This window comes from Chrysochloris asiatica, unplaced genomic scaffold, assembly GCF_000296735.1.
Source record: "Chrysochloris asiatica unplaced genomic scaffold, ChrAsi1.0 scaffold00045, whole genome shotgun sequence".
NCBI lineage: Eukaryota > Metazoa > Chordata > Mammalia > Afrosoricida > Chrysochloridae > Chrysochloris > Chrysochloris asiatica.
In genome coordinates this window covers 8,452,802-8,469,938 of record NW_006408563.1, presented here as the reverse complement: position 1 = coordinate 8,469,938, position 17,137 = coordinate 8,452,802, and the positions used below count along the sequence as shown (strand labels likewise).

The 17,137-nt window shown below is 38.5% G+C and overlaps 1 protein-coding gene across 1 annotated transcript in view; it reads left to right on the top strand.

Annotated features, from left to right (window-relative positions):
- Positions 1-17,137, top strand: part of LOC102833384 (uncharacterized protein KIAA2012 homolog) — a 218,089-nt gene that overhangs the window by 162,456 nt on the left and 38,496 nt on the right. The window contains exons 16-17 of the mRNA XM_006862029.1: positions 928-1,093; positions 2,510-2,624. Of these exons, the coding sequence (XP_006862091.1) occupies positions 928-1,093; positions 2,510-2,624 (281 nt within the window). The remainder of the gene's footprint in view (positions 1-927; positions 1,094-2,509; positions 2,625-17,137) is intronic.

The window sequence follows — 17,137 nt, the reverse complement described above, 5'->3', positions numbered from 1 at the left end:
ATAGTAGGCACGGATTCCTGAATGATGAAAACATACACACACACAAAGGAGCAAAAGAGCAACATGATCAGTTCTGAGGGTCTCCTTTGCAGCACACCTGTTTCTCAGGGGAAATAAAGGGTTTTTTCTATCACTAAGGATACTTCTGTGGGTTTTTATAGAGTGACACTGAATGATTTAAAGACTCATATATTTACAAGAAATTCCATTTACCTCATTCAACAACTATTTCTCAAGTTTCTACAGTAAGGCCTTATGCTAGCATAGTACAGTAAATATACTACTGACTTAGCAAAGAAATTAAATGCCTGGAATCAGGCATGGCAGACCGTAGGCACTCAGTACCTAGTAGTTGCCGCTGCTGCAGTTTCTGAAATACACCTGACTGTTGGTTAGTAGGCTTTTTACCTGGAGGGCATAAGTCAGCTAGCCTCAGGGCTCAGTCTGTGACAGTAATTCTTCAAGGGATAAAACTACCATACCACATGACCTTTTGATGACTTGATCTGATCAATAGAATTCATAGGGTATACAGGAATGGATGAGTGCATATTCCCAAGACTGTTTCCTAAATGTCTTTTTTCTTTTTCCAGCTAAACCTTTGATGCAAGAAATTTCAATTAAATAATTCTGTTATTCAATTCAAAGTATAAATATATAACCCTAAAGAAACAAGCTAGGACTTACCGCAGTCTCTGAGTTTTAGGATTTACCCCCCAAGAGAACCTCAAAAGTGAAGACCAATCTTTCTAATCTCCTTTATTCAGAGGCACGTTGAGAAAAAAAATATTGAACAAGTATGGAAATTGTCTACACAGGGCCTGGCACAGAACAGGCACTTCATCAATGTGGGTTCACTTTCCTTCCTCCTTGTCTACCAGAGAGTTTTCTCCTGAGTTTGGTCCTATCGGTTTGCTCTTTTCAAAGGGGCAGAGAGAATGACATATACCACCTGCACAGAGGACTTCAGGGACATGGGTCTGGGTCACAAGAGAGATTGGATACTGTGGATGCATCTCTTCTTTCAGCAGAAAGAGAAAGGAAGGCTGAAACAAGATTATTCAACCAGCAGACACCAACCAGCATCAGTATTGTAAGTGTAAATACCTAGGAGCTTGGTCTGAAAGTCCAATCTGGATCATGCTTACCATCAAGACTACCAGGTACAGTTATGGAGAGAAAAGGCACATGGGGACTGAAATCCAGTCTGTGGTCTGCTCACCATGCCCTGTACTCAAAGATGAGTCACATCCACTTGAAGAATGGGAGGCCCATTTCTAATTCCTACAAAGGTACTGAATGGGTAGCCATGGGCCCACTCTGCCATCCTGTCCCTTAGGGACAGATAAAAGCCGAAATACCTGGGATCATCTATCTGAAGTTTCCAGAAAGTTAGCAAAATAATGCAGCACTGAATAAAGCTGGCTTTGATTTAAAGTAGCTGATCATTAATCATGGTAACCCCATCAATTAAAGGTGAAAACTGCTTCTCTTTGATCCAGCTCTGGAGACCAAGGTTTAGCATCAGAAAAAAAAAAAAAAAAAAAGGAGGTGGGCTATAAAGTGTATTCAATTCCTCTTTTCTCCTGTGAAAATATACTTAGCAGTTTCCAATCAAAGGTTGAATCCTAGTCTTTCCCTAATGATCCCTCACTCTAACGCCTCACTCTTCTGCTTCATCTAGAACAAGATGTTGAATTCCACTTAGTTACCTTATTCAACATAATCTTCCTTTGATGAGTTTTTTCATTTCCTACATGTATCACAGTCCCTATCCTTAATTTCTCACCTGTTGTTGTTGCTGTTGTTAGGTGCCATCAAGTCAGTACCAATACATAGCAACCCTAAGCAAAACAGAACAAAACATCGCCTGGTCCTGCGCCAAACTCACAATCATTGCTACAATTGCCTGATCCCATTGCTATTGTCACTGTGTCAATCCATCTCCCTGGGGATCTTTCTCATTTTATCCAACCCTCCACTCTACCAAACATAATATCCTTCTCTAGGGACTGGTCCCTCCTGCTAATATGTCTGAAATATGAAAGACGAAGTCTGACCATTCTGGCTTCCAAGGAGCATTCTGGCTGTACTTCTTCCAACACAGATCTGTTTGTTCTTTTGACAGTCCATAGTACTTTCAATATTGTCCTCCAACACCATAACTCACATGCATCAATTCTTCTACGATCTTTCTTATTCACTGACCAACTTTCACATGCATTTGAGGTTATTGAAAATACCATGGCTTGGGTCAGGCGCACTTCAGTCCTCAAACTGACATCTTTGCTCTTCAACACTTTAAAGAGGTCTTGTGCAGCAGATTTGCCTAATGCAATACGTCATTTGATTTCTTGACTGCTGCTTCCATGAATGTTGATGGTTGATTCGAGCAAAATGAAGTCTTTGACAACTTCATTCTTCTCTCCATTTGTATGGATGTTGCTTATTGGTTCAGTGGTGAAGATTTCTGTTTTCTTTACAAAAACTTTTATTTCCTTACCTGTAGGAGAGGGAACTGACTGACAAAGTCAAGAGAAAGAAGAGAACTAAGACAGACAAGTCCAAGACATCCAAAGAGGAACAAGAAGGAAAGGTTCATGGTAGAGCAGAGGCTGCTATTGGTAAGCCCAAGGTCAATTTTTATGAAGCAGAGGTCAGACATACTTCCATCCTACAACCATCTTTAGCCTATTCTGACATCAACTATCCATCCCACAGCACTCTCTGTTTCACAGCTGGGTTCTATAATCTCTTGTAATGGCCACACAGAACTCCTAACAATACTCATGATTATGGGATTTATTAGGATAGTGAATAGGACATGATTCAAAACCAGCTTAGGACATGGCTGTTCTCCAGTCAGGAATACCTCTTGTCTGACATTCTGCAGGCATGCCTCAATCTTGTCTTCAGCCTCGCAGTCATATGGTTCCTTGTTCTCTGCCCTGCTCAAGCCTGGGGTTATAAAGTTCTTTTTTTAGTCAGTGTGTGAATTCCCAAAGGGCACACTCTGCAAGCTGGTCTCCTGCCTGTAGGCACAAAATTTTACTCAGCTGAAGCTGCTCTGTCTCTCCATGCCACTGCCTCAGCTGTCGCTATTTCTTGAGGTAGAGATCTCACACTTCACTCATGCTCTTCCTTCTTGATGTTCCTGGGATCTTTCATCTCTGCTTCTGAGGCTGCTCGTTTTAAACCTAGCAGGAAGCCAAAACTAATCAATCCCAGCCTTATTGTTGTTGTTAAGTGCCGTCGAGTCATTTCTGGTCCATAGTGACCCTGTATAGGGTTTCTGAGGAGCAACTGGTAAGTTTGAACTGCCAACCTCATGATTCAAACTGACCTTGCAGTCCAGCATATTAACCTATAACACTATACCAGGACTCCTGTACACCTTATTTATGTGGTCACACCCAATCACTTGTTGGGAATTAAGACCACTTTGGGTAGAAAAACCATATCAAGTAAATTCAACCAATGCACCACACTGTTTTACTTAGTGTCATATTTTAGTAGACAGAGATAGAGGAAACCAGGGAACCTAGAGACCTATGATCACCAAGAGGGGAAATGTTGATGATGATGATGATGATGATAACAGCAGCAAAAATTTACAGAATGACCAGTAAACCAGTTGCCAAAGAATTGACTTTGACTCATGGTAACCTCGTGTGTGTGTCAGAGTAGACGATGATCCATCAAGTCTTCAGTGGCTGAGTTTTTTGAAGTAGACCGCCAGGACTTTGTTCAAAGGTTGTTCTTGTTATTGTTGTTGTTAGGTCCTGTTGAGTCATTTCTGACTAATAGCGACCCTTTGCACAATAAAACCAAACACTCCCCAGTCCTGAAGCATCCTCACAATTGTTACTCTTGACCCCATTGCTGCTGCCATGTGTTAATCCATCTCGTTTGGGGTTGTCCTATTTGTTGCAGAACAACCAACTTATCAAGCATAAGGTCCTCATGTGACACTGTGGGTTAATGCACTGGACTGCAAAGTTGTTTTATACCTAAAGGTCAGCAGTTCAAGCTCATCAGTTGCTCCTTGGAAACTTTACACAGGGTCACTATGAGTCAGAACCAACTTGATGGCACTTAACAACAATGTCCTTCTCTAGTACTGGTCAAAAGTATGAGAGATGACATCTCCCCATCCTTGCCTCGAGGAGCATTCTGGCTGTACCTCTTTCACCATAGACCTCTTTGTTCTTCTGGCAGTCTAGAAGAATATATGGTGTTGGAGAAGAATACTTTCAATCTTCTTCTCCAACACCATAACTCAAATGCAGCAATTCTTCTACGGTCTTCTTATTCATTGCCCAACTTTCACATGCATATGAGACAACTGAAAATAGCACAGCTTGGGTCAGGCATACCTTAGTCCTCAAACTGTTACCTTTGCTCTGAAACACTTTAAAGAGGTCTTGAGCAGCAGATTTGCCTAATGCAATATATCATTTGATTTCTTGACTGCTGTTTCCACAAGTGTTGATTGTGGATCCAAACAAAATGAAGTCTTTGACAACTTCAATCTTTTCGCCATTTATCATGATGTTATTTATTGGTCCAGTAGTGAGGATTGTTGTTTTCTTTACATTGAGATGCAAAAAAATGGAGACAGCACAATTAAGTATTGTGAAGTACCCATTCCTCACAATATTATCCAGAGTTTGTCATAAGCCACACAGTCAAAAGCCATTTGAGAGTCAATAAAGCACAAGTAATATCTTTATGATATTCTCTGCATTCAGTCAAGAACCATCTGGTGTCAGCAATGATATCCCTCATTCCATGCCTTCTTTTGAAACTGGCTTGAATTTCTGACAGATCCCTGTTGGTGTACTGGGCCAGTCATTTTTTGATTATCTTCAATAAAATTTTACTTGCATTAATATTAATGATATTGCTTGATGACTTCAATTTTGCATTGGGTCACCGCTCTTTGAAATACATTCCAAATTTCTTGGCATATGAATGAGCACCTCCAGTGCTGCATCAGTTTGTTGAAACATTATAATTGACATTCCATCAATTCCTGGTGCCTTGTTTTTCACCAATGCCTTCAATGCAACTTGGATTTCCTTCATTACCATGGGTTGTTGATCATATATTACCTCTTGAAATGATGGAATATCATCCATTTCTTTTTGGTACAGTGCCTCTGTGTATACCTTCCATTTTCTTTCTTTTTTTAATGTTTTATTGTTAATTATGTGATAGTTTTCATGGGAGAACATTAGCTTTACATTCATCCTATCATATATCATTTCATTGCCATGGTTACAATCCCCTCCATGCATCATCAGCCAACCAAAGGGTACACCCCTGCAATCCTGCCCCCTTGTCATCAGCACACAGCCCCTCTCCCTCTCTGGGTCTAGAGTTCCCAGCCACTCATCTCTCCACGTCATCGTCTCTGCCTCCATCTCTGGCATCACTATTTCTCTGGGTAGGGTCCTGCACTCTGCTCTTCTCCCTTGATGGTCCCAGGGCCCTCCGGTCCTGGACTGCAAAGTCAACCACTCCCCTCCTTTTGCTACAAAATGGCTACCTTTACATTTTCAACCCTCATAGTTAGTCCTGATAGTAATTATTCACTATTGTAGCACATGAGTGCTATCCCCATCTCCTTTCATCAGTCCCACCCAGATCTAGGCTCCCTCTTGAAAGCTTGTAAGCCGGTCACTTCTTGCCTTTGTAGCCCACCCCCCATTTGGGGTAACCAATGTCCAAGTTTCCCATCCCTGTTCACCCTGTGTATTGAGGGGATGGGAATGTTCCTCTCTGTAAAGATTTGTTCCCTCTTTTGAGCTACTGCATTCATAGATGTAGATCAAGTTCATCAAATTATATCAGATTACTCTTTTATTCCTCTTCTTTCTTTTTCTAGTTGAGCTCTGATCATCCAGCCATTGAAGCCAGGTCAAGTGGGTATCATCTACAAGTGTGGGTGTTCTTGTGTATTTGCCCTCTCTTCTTATTAACTGAATGCTTCATTCTCTACTCTAGTCCTCTGTGGCTATGTCACTGACTCTGGGCCCAGGAGTCCCCAGGTTTTCCCACACTGCTGGCCAACCGGGTCTCCACCCGAGTTCACAGGACTCTATTGAACGTGGTAGGACTCAGCTCGCAGCTTCATTATTGTTTTTCCCTCACTTACCCTTATCGGTGACCAACATGGTCACCAGTCAGAGCACTTGTCTGCATGTGTATTCCCACTGAGTCTTAGTCTTAGAAGGGGGTTTACCCTAAGGGGACCCAACCGCTTGCCTTGCTATCTCCTGGGCAGGCAACTTGCTTGTTCTTGTAGTAGTCAGTTGGAATGCCATTATTGTTTTGTATTTTTCCTGTCAGTCTTTCTTTCAAGAAGTTTCTTCTGTTATTTTAGCCACTCCAGGCTGTTCTTCTTGTCCTTTCAAGTGGAAATTTCCCACCTCAGAAGATTCTGGATGCAGTTCAGGATTTCACCAATGGTCTTATGCAATGCAGAGGCTCCACAGGAAGCCTCCTTCACAGGACAAGCTGTAGGCCCATTTTAGTATTCCAATCAGTTATAGGCAGAAGATGGACTTCCAAGCTTTCTATGGTGATATTTCTGGCTATTTTTTTCTCTTCCCCTCAAGTGTCTATTTTATAATGGTATGCAAGGAATACCAAGATTCAAAAGAGAGCCAAGCATCTTAACATTGTTTCCCCCCTTTTGCCCATTCCAACTATGCCTCAATCCCTGTATCCTAGAGCCCTGTTGTTCTAAGGTTGTACATACATCATTATTTACCTTTGTCTCATTTAGTCCATGCAAACCTGCTTAACTGTTCTCCCATCTGCCTTGTTCCTCCATTCCCCTCCCCAGCACCCAAACTATCCTGTGTCTATTCCCTACCCTGTGTTCCACCTTCACCTCCTTCCCCTCAACCCACCACTCTTATGCCCATAACAAGCAGAGTCATACACACTCCTTTTAGTATGGGTTTTTTTTCTTAGTCTTTTACAGTAGTGGTGTCTTATGCAGTATTTCTTCTTTTGTGACTGACTAATTTCACTCAACTTAATGTCCTCAAGGTTCATCCATGTTATATGGTAGCTTACAGCTTACTTGTTGTGCTTCAAGGTAGCATAATATTCCATTGTGTGTATGTAGCACAGTTTGTTTATCCATTCTTCAGTTGATGGGCACTTAGACTGTCTCCATCTTTTTGCTATTGTAAATAGTGCTGCTATGAACATTGGTGTGCATATATCTACATGTGTTATGACTCATATTTCTTGTGGGTAAATACCAAGTAGAGGAATTTCTGGATCATAAGGTATTTCTATTTCCAACCTTCTGAGAAAGTGCCATATTGCTTTCCAGAGAGGTTGGGCCATTTTGCAATCCCACCAGCAATGCAGGAGCATCCCAGTCTCTCCACATGCTAGTCAGCATTTATTGTCCTCTACTTTTTTGATCTTTGCTATTATTGCTGGTGTGAGATGATATCTCATTGTTGTTTTGATTTTCATCTCTCTAGTGGCTAGTGATCATGAACATTTTCTTCATATGTTTGTTGGCTTCCCGGATCTCCTCCTTGGTGAAGTGTCTGTTCATGTCCTGTGACCATTCTTTAATTGGGTTATTTGTCTTTTTCTTGTAGAGGTGTTGTAGTTTCCTATATATTTTAGAAATGAGTCCTTTGTCTGATTTGTCATTGCAAAAGATTTTTTTCCCATTCTGTGGGTTTCCTTTTTACTCTTCTGGTGAAGTCTTTTGATGCACAGAAATTTTTAATTTTTAGTATGTCCCAATCATCAATTTTGTCTACTTTTGTTTGTGTAGTTTTCAAAATGTTTGGTAGTCTGTGTATGCCCTGAATTAGAGCCCTCACATTTAACCCTAGTTTTTCATTGATGGTCTTCATAATTCTGGGATTCACATTTAGGTCTTTAATACATGCTGAGTTGGTTTTTGTATGTGGTGTGAGGTAAAGGTCTTGTTTCGATCTTTTGAATATCACTTTCCAGTTCTGCCAACACCATCTATTGAAGAAACTATCACCTCTCCATGTGATATATTTAGGCACTTTGTTGAAAATCAGTTGGCTCTATGTGGATGGGTTAATTTCTGGGTTCTCAATTCTTTTCCATTGATCAATGTGTCTTTCATTATCCCAGTACCAAGCTGTTTTGACCACTAATTTCTAAATTGGGGAGTAAGAGGTTTCCAACCTTATTTTTCTTTTTAAGCAGTGCTTTGTTTATCCTGGGTCTCTTTCCTTTCCATATAAAGTTTGCAATTGTTTTTTCCATCTCTTTGAAGAATGTTGTTGGAATCTGGATTGGGATTGCATTATATGTATAAATTGCTTTGGGCAGTATTGACATTTTCACAATGTTAAGTCTTCCTATCCAGGTGCATGGTACATTCTTCCATTTTTGTAAGTCCCTTTTGGTTTCTTGTAGTAGTGTTTTGTAGTTTTCTTTATATAGGTCCTTTGTTTCTCTGGTTACATTTGTTCCTAGATATTTCATCCTTTGGGCGGCTATTGTAAATGGTATTGCTTTTCTAATGTCCTTTTCAGCGCTGTCATTATTGGTATAGAGGAATCCAACTGATTTTTGCATGTTGATATTATATCCTGCCACTTTGCTGAATCTTCCAATGAGGTCTAGTAGCTTTTTTACTGAGTCTTTGGGGTTTTCTACATATAGGATCATATTGTTTGCAAATAGAGAGAGTTTTACTTCCTCTTTGCCAATTTGGATGCCTTTAATTTCCCTGTCTTGTGGTATAGCTCTTGTTAAGACTTCCAGTACAATGTTGAATAGGAGTGACAAATGGCATCTTTGGTTCCTGTTCACAGAGGAAAGGCTTTCAGTTTCTGTCCATTGAGAGTAATGTTGGCTGTTGGTTTTGTATATATGCTGTTAATTATGTTGAGAAATTTCCCTTCAAATCCTACTTTGTTGAGGGTTTTATCAGGAATCGATGTTGGATTTTGTCAAATGCCTTTTCTGCATCAATCGATTGATCATGTGGCTCTTTATGTGGATTACATCAATCATTTTTCTAATGTTGAACCATCCTTGCATCCCTGATATGAATCCCACTTGATCATGATGTATTATCTTTTTGATGTGCTGCTGGATTCTGTTGGCTAGGATTTTGTTGAGAATTTTTGTTCATGAGTGATATTGGTCTATAATTTTCTTTCTTAGTGACGTCCTTCCCTGGTTTTGGTATGAGGGTTATGCTTGCTTCATAAAATGTATTAGGAAGTTTTCCATTCTCCTCTATCTTCTGGAATAATTTGAGCAGAATTGGTGACAGCTCTTCCCTGAATGTTTGGTAAAACTCACCAGTGAAGCCATCTGGGCCTGGGCTTCTTTTGGTTTGGAGTCTTTTGATGACCTGATCAATTTCTTCTTTTGTTATGGATCTGTTTAGGTTTTTTACTTCACTCTGTTTAAGTTTAGTTAGGTCATGTTTTTCTAAAAATGTATTCATCTCTTCTAAGTTTTCAAATTTGTTGGAGTACAACTTTTCATAGTATTCTGTTGTTATCCTTTTGATTTCCTTTGGTTCCATTGTGACCTTGCCCACGTGGTTTCTAATGCATGTTATTTGTGTCTTTTCCCTCTTTTCTTTTGTTAAGTTTGCCAATGGTTTGTCAATTTTGTTAATCCTTTCAAAGAACCAGCTTCTTGTCCTGTTGATTCTTTCTATAGTTTTTCTGTTTTATATCTCATTTATTTCTGCTCTAATCTTATTTTTTCTTTTCTTTTGGTGGCTGTAGGTTCCCTCTGTTGGTCTGTTTCTAATTCTTGTAGATGCTGTGTTTATTTTGGTTCTTTCTTCTTTTTGGATGTGTGCATTTATAGCAATAAATTGTCCTCTCAGCACCACGTTCACCGTGTCCCAAAGATTTGGATATGGTTGTTTCTAGAAACTTTGTGAGTTCACGTTTAATTTCTTCTAGTACCCAGTCACTTTTCAGCAGGATGTTATTCAGTTTCCATGTATTTGACTTTATTTTCTTGGTCTTCCTATTGTTGATTTCTTATTTGATAACAGTATGGTCGAAGAAGATGCTTAGTAGTATTCTGATATTTGTAAATTTATGGAGCTTTGTTTTATGGCCTAAGACATGGTCTATTCTGGAGAATGTTCCATGTGCACTGGAAAAGAATTTGTATTGTGCTGTTGTTGGGTTGAATGCTCTGTACACATCTATGAGGTCCAGTTGGCTGATTGTGTTATTTAGTTCTTCTGTGTCTTTGTCAAGTTTCTTTCTAGTTGTTCTATCCATTTTTAAAAGCAGTGTGTTAAAATCGTCAATGATTATTGTCGATTCATCTATTTCTTTCTTCAAATCTATTAGTGTTTGCTTTATATATCTTGGATCTCTTTCATTGGGAGCATAGATATTTATTATTATTATATCATCTTGTACAATTGTCCCTCTAATCATGAGATAATGTCCATCTTTATCTATGATGTGCTGAGTTTTGCCTTAAAGTTTATTTTACTGGAGATTAGTACTGCCACTCCTGTTCGGTTTTTATTGCAATTAGCTTGGTATATTTTTTTCCTATCCTTTGACTTTTAATCTGTTTTTGTCTCAGTGTGTAAGATGTGTCTCTTGCAGACAGCATAGTGAAGAATCTTGTTTTCTTATCCATTCTCCCACCCTCCAGCTCTTAACTGGTGCATTTAATCCATTTATATTCAGTGTAATTATCGATAGGTATGGATTAATTGCTGCCATTATATATATTTTTTTTTGTGGTGTTGCTGCTTTGTTTGTTCTGTATGTTTTCTTGTGCTGAGTTCCTGCTTTTTGTGTTCGTTCTTGTGAGTTTCCTCATAGTTTTAATGTTTCCATGTTCTTCTTTGATTTTCATTTTCTTGGCATGTTGTGAAGTGTTCATTTTCTTTGTCGTTACCTTATATTCCATTAACTTTTCCCTCCATTTACTGTGATCTATTTTATCCTGTAACCTACCTGACCTATCTCACCATCTGGATCTCTATTCCTCTGTGTTTACATTTTTTCACATTGTAATTGTTTTGATCATAGACTGACCTCCCAGATTCTCTAAGTTTATTCTTATACCTTGCATTTTCTTTTGATACTTTCTATATCATTCAATGGTGTTCCCATTTGTTGTTGTTGTTAGGTGTCATCAAGTTGGTACCAACTCATTCATAGAGACCTTGCACACAACAGAGTGAAATACTGCCACATTCTATGCAATCTCACAATCATTGTTACACTTGAACATACATTGCTGCTGCCACTGTGCCAATCCATCTCATTGGGAGTCTTCATGTTTTTCACTGACACTCCAATTTACTTAGCATGATGTCCTTCTCCAGGGACTACTCCCTCCTGTTACTATGTATGAAGTATGAGAGATTATATCCTAGCTTCTAAGGAGCATTCTGATTGTACTTCTTCCAATACAGATTAGTTTGTTCTTCTGAAAGTCTTTTAATATTCTCCTCCAACACCATAACTCAAATGCATCAATTCTTCTACAGTATTCCATATTTATTGTCCAACTCTCACTTACATATGAGCATACTAAAAATATCATGGTTTGAGTAAGATGCACCTTAGTTCTCAAACTGACACATTTGCTCTTCAATACTTTAAGAGGTCTTATGCAGCAGATTTGCCTAATGCAATACATCATTTGATTTCTTGACTACTGCTTCCATGAGTTAATCCAAGCAAAATGAAGTCTTCGACAACTTCAATCTCTTCTCCATTCATATGGGTGCTAGGTTTAGTAGTGCGGATTCTTGTTTTCTTTTATTGAGGTGCAACCCATACCAAAGGCTATGGTCTTTGGTCTTCATTAGTAAGTATTTCAAATCCTCTTTACTTTCAGCAAGTCAGGTTGTATCATATGCATTTTGCAGGTTGTTAATGACTCTTGCTCCAATCTGATGCCACATTCTACTTTATAGAATCCAGCTTCTCAGGTTATTTGCTCAGCATACAGATTGAATAAGTACTGTGAGAGAATATAACCCTGGTGCAAACCTTTCCTGATTTTAAACCATTCAGTGTCCCCTTATTCTGTTTGAATGACTGCTTCTTGGTCTATGTACAGGTTCCTCATGAGCATAATTATGTGTTCCAGAATATTGATTCTATACAATGTTGTCCATAGCTTGTGAGGATCCACACAGTCAAAAACCTTTGTGTAGTAATAAAATAAATAAATAAAAAGCACTGGTAAACATCTTTCTAGTATAGTGACTCTGTGTATTCCTTCCATATTCTTCTTATGCTTTCTTTATCATTCATTATATTGCCCATAGAATCCTTCATTACGGCAAGTCGAGGTTTGAATTTTTTCTTCAGTACCCTCAGCTTGAGAAATGCTGAGTGTGTTCTTCCCTTTTGGTTTTCTAATTCCAGGTCTTTGCACATTTCATTATAATTTTTTACTGTGTCTTCTAGAGTTTTCCTTTGAAATTTTCTATTCAGCTCCTTTACCTCTTCATTTCTTACATTTGCTTTACCATCTCTTTGCTGGTGAGCAAGTTTCAGAGTCTCTTCTAACATTCATTTTGGTATTTTCCTTCTTTCTTGTCTTTTTAATGAACTTTTGCTCTCTTCCTGTATGATGTTCTTGATGTCATCCCACAACTCTATTGGTCTTGGAACATCAAATATGTTATTCAGACAATCTCTAAATTCAGATAGGATATGTTCAAAATCATGTTTTCACTCTCATGGACTGGTTTTAATTTTCTTCAGCATCAGTCTGAACTTGCATACGAGTAATTGATGGTCTGTTCCACAGTCTGTCCATGGTCTTGTTTTGGCTGATGATCAGTTCCCACAGATGTAGTCTATTTGATGTCTGTGTGTCCCATCTGGTGAGGTTCATGTTTATAGTTGTTATTTATGTTGTTTTAAAATGTATTTGCAATGAAGAAGTAATTTGTCTTGCAAAATTCTCTCATGCAGTCTCCAGCATCATTTCTATCACCAAGGTCACATTTTCCAACTGCTGATCCTTCCTTTATGTTTCCAACCTTTGCATTCCAATTGCCAGCAACTATCAATTACATATTGATTAAATGTTTGATCTATTTCAAACTGAAGAACTTGGTAGAATTCTGCAATTTCATCATCACTGATTTTAGTGGTTGGTGTATAAATGTGAATAATAGTTGTATTAACTGGTCTTTCTTGTAGGTAAGTGGGTATTATCCTATCACAATAGCATTTTTCTTCAAGATAGGTCTGAAATGTTCTTTTTGATGATGAATGCTACGCCATTCCACTTCTATTTGTCATTCCCAGCATAGTAAGCCATGTGATTGTCAGATTCAAAATGGCTAATACCAGTCCATTTCAACTCATTAATGCCTAGCTAGGATATAGATGTGTATGTGTTCCATTTCATTTTTTACCATTTCCAATTTTCCTAGATTCATGCATTCCAAGTTCCAATGGTAATGGATGTTTACAGCTGTGTCTCCTTATTTTGAGTTGTGCTCCATCAGCAGATGAAGGTCCCATGGGCTTTACTCCATTCATACCATCACAGTTAACTCTACTTTGAGGCGGCAGCTCTTCCCCAGTCATATTTTGAGTGCCTTCCAGTCTGAGGGGTTCATTTTTCATCATTTTATCTGATAATCCACAACTCTATCAACTGAACAGAACATTTAAAAGGTCAGCTCGAGAAGACAAAATCAAATATTAAAATGAAATGTGCAAAGACTTGGAGTTAGAAAACCAAAAGGGAAGGATGTGTTCAGCATTTATCAAGCTGAGGGAACTGAAGAAAAAAATTCAACTTTCGACTTGCAGTATTGAAGCAAACTATTGGCAAACTATTAAGTGATGCAGAAATCATCAAAAGAAGATGGAAAGAATACACAAATGTTCAACCATTTCAAGAGGCAGCATATGATCAAGAGTAAATGATCCTGAAGGAAGAAGTCCAGATGTATTGAAGGCATTGGCAAAGAATAAGGTACTGGGAATATATGGAATACATATAGAAATCTTTCAACAATCTGATGCAGCACTAGAGGCACTCACTCATTTATGCCAAGAACTTTGGAAGACAACTGCCTGGCCAACTGACTGGAAAAGATCCATATTTGTGCCCATTCCAAAGAGAGGGGTGACCCACACAATGCAGAAATCATCAGAAATATCATTGACATCCTATGCAAGTAAAGTTTTACTAAAGATAATCCCAAACTGCTGCAATCACTTACAGAGGTTCAAGCCAGATTCAGAAAAGAATGTGGAATGAGGGATATCATTGGTGATGTCAAATGGATCTTGGCTGAAAGCAGAAAATACTTGTGCTTTGTTGACTACACAGAAGCTTTCCATTGTGTGGATCATGACAAGTTATGGACAGCATTGCAAAGAATGAGTATTCTGGAACACTTACTTGTGCTTATGAGGAGCCTATACTCCTCATAAAGAGATAGTTGTTTGAAGAGAACACCGAATGTCTTAAAGTTAGGAAATGTGTGCACCAGGGTTATATTCTTTCACCATACTTATTCAATCTGTATGCTGATCAAACAACCCAAGAAACTGGATTATATGAAGTAGAATGTGGCATCAAGATTGGAGCAAACTGCGATATGCAGATGATACAACCTTGCTTGCTGAAAGCAAAAAGGACTTAAATATACTCATTAATGAAGATCAAAGACCACAGCCTTCGATATAGGTTGCATCTCAATATAAAGAAAATAAAAATCCTCACCACTGAACCAATAAACAACATCCATATAAAGATGAGGCTTTCTGCTCCCATAAAGATTTACAGCCTCAGAAACCCTAAACAGGGTTGCTATGAATTGGAATTAACCCTACAGCACACAACCACCACCACTACCACCATATAAGTGGAGAAAAGATTTAAGTTGTCAAAGACTTAATTTTGCTTGGATCAACCATCAACATCCATGGAGCAGCAGTCAAGAAATCAAACCATATATTGCATTAAGCAAATCTTCTGCACAACACCTCTTTAAAGTGTTGAAGAGCAAAGATGTCAGCTTGAGGACTAAAGTGTGCCTGACCCAAGCCATGGTATTTTCAATAACCTCATATACATGCAAAAGTTGGGTAGTGAATAAGGAAAACCATAGAATTCATGCATTTGAGTTATGGTGTTGGAGGAGAATATTAAAAATACCATAGACTTCCCAAAGAACAAAATAATCTGTGCTGGAAGAAGTACAGCTGAATGTTCCTTGGGAGCCAAGATGGCCAGACTTTGTCTCTCATACTTCAGACATATTATCAGGAGGAGGGACAGTCCCTAGAGAAGGATATCATTTTTTACAAAGTGGAGGATCAGAGAAAAAGAAGAAGGTCCACAACAAGATGGATTGGCACAGTGACAGCAGCCACTATAGATCTTTCCTCTTTATTTCCAACCTCCTCATTCCAATAGCCAGCAACGGGTTCAGGCGCAGCAATGATTGTGAGTTTGGCGTAGGACCGGACAGTGTTTTGTTCTGTTGTACATAGCATCGCTGTGAGTTGGTACCAACTTGATGGCACCTAACAACAACAAAAACAATATTTGACAATATTCTGGTATTCTTCATCATGTTTCAATATTCTGGTGCTGACAGTGTTCCACTGCTAGTCATAAGGTTTTCAGTGACTAACTATTTAGAAGTAATCCTTCTCTCCTTCCTAGTCTGTCAGTCTGGAAGTTCTGCTGAAATCTGTCCTCCACTGGTGACCCTGCTGATATTTAAAATATCAGTGGCATAGCTTCCAGAATCACAGCAAATGCAAGCCACCACAGTATGACAAACTGACAGATGACTGGTAGATTTGCTTATAGAATCCTTCAATATTGCAAGTTGAGGATTGAGTTTTTTCTTTATTTCTTTCAGTTTGAGAAATGCTAAGCATGTGCTTCCCTTTTGATTTTCTAACTCCAAGTCTTTGAACATTTCATTATAATACTTGGCTTTGTCTTGTCGAACTGTCCTTTGAAATTGTTCAGCTTTTATTTCCTTATTTCTTTCATTCACTTTAACATGTCTGAACTGGAAAGTTTCAGAGCTCTTCTGACATTCATTTTGGTCTTTTCTTTCATTCTTGTCTTTTAAATGAAATTTTGCTTTCTTTCTGTGTACTGTTCTTGATATCATTCCACAACTCTTTTGGTCTTCATTCATTAGTGTTTAATACATCAAATCTCGTCTTGAGGTGACCTCTAAATTCAGGTGCAATATGATCAAGATATTATGTGATTCCAGCATCGTTTCTACCACCAAGGTCATATTTTCCATGTATTGATCTTTCTTCTTTATTTCCAACCTTCTCATTCCAATTGCCAATAATTATCAACACATCTTGTCTGTATGTTTGCTTAATTTCAGACTGAAGACATTGGTAGAATTCTTCATTTTCATCAACGGCTTTAGTGGTTGGTGGGTAAATTTGAATAATGGTATTCATTGGTCTTTCTTGTTGGCATATTGATCCTGTTCTTTCACATACAACATTGTACTTCAAGACAGATCTTGAAGTGTTCTTTTTTTTCTTTTCCTTTTTTAAGTTTTCATTGTGAATTGAATGATAGTTTACATGGGAGAACATCAGTTTTACACCATCGTTTCATTGCAGTGATTATAATCTCCTCTGTGCATCATCATTCAGCAGTATTGCTTCTATTCCTTATGTTTTCTTTTTTAGGGGGGAGGGGTGGAGAGATGTACACAAAAACACTTAGGACTATATAATAATTTAAACAACCAAAGGGCACATTCTACAAGCCTACCACCTGGCTGCCAGCACTCAATCTTTCTCTTTCCATGAGTCTAGAGTCTTCAGTTGCTCTCTCTCTCCATGTTTGAAGTGTTCTACTTGATGATGAATGTAACACCATTCCTTTTGAATTTGTCATTCCCAACATAGAAAACCATGTGATTGTCATACTCAAATGGCCAATACCAGTCAGTTTCAGCTCACTAATGCCTAGTGAAGAGAAGATTTAATAATTGGACATATAGACTATACTAAGTATGAATATAGGAAATTTGGAACTTGGCAAAAATGAACTGGCATGCATAAAAATTGATATTCTAGGCATTGTTGTTGTTGTTGTTAGGTGCCATCGAGTCAGTACCAACTCA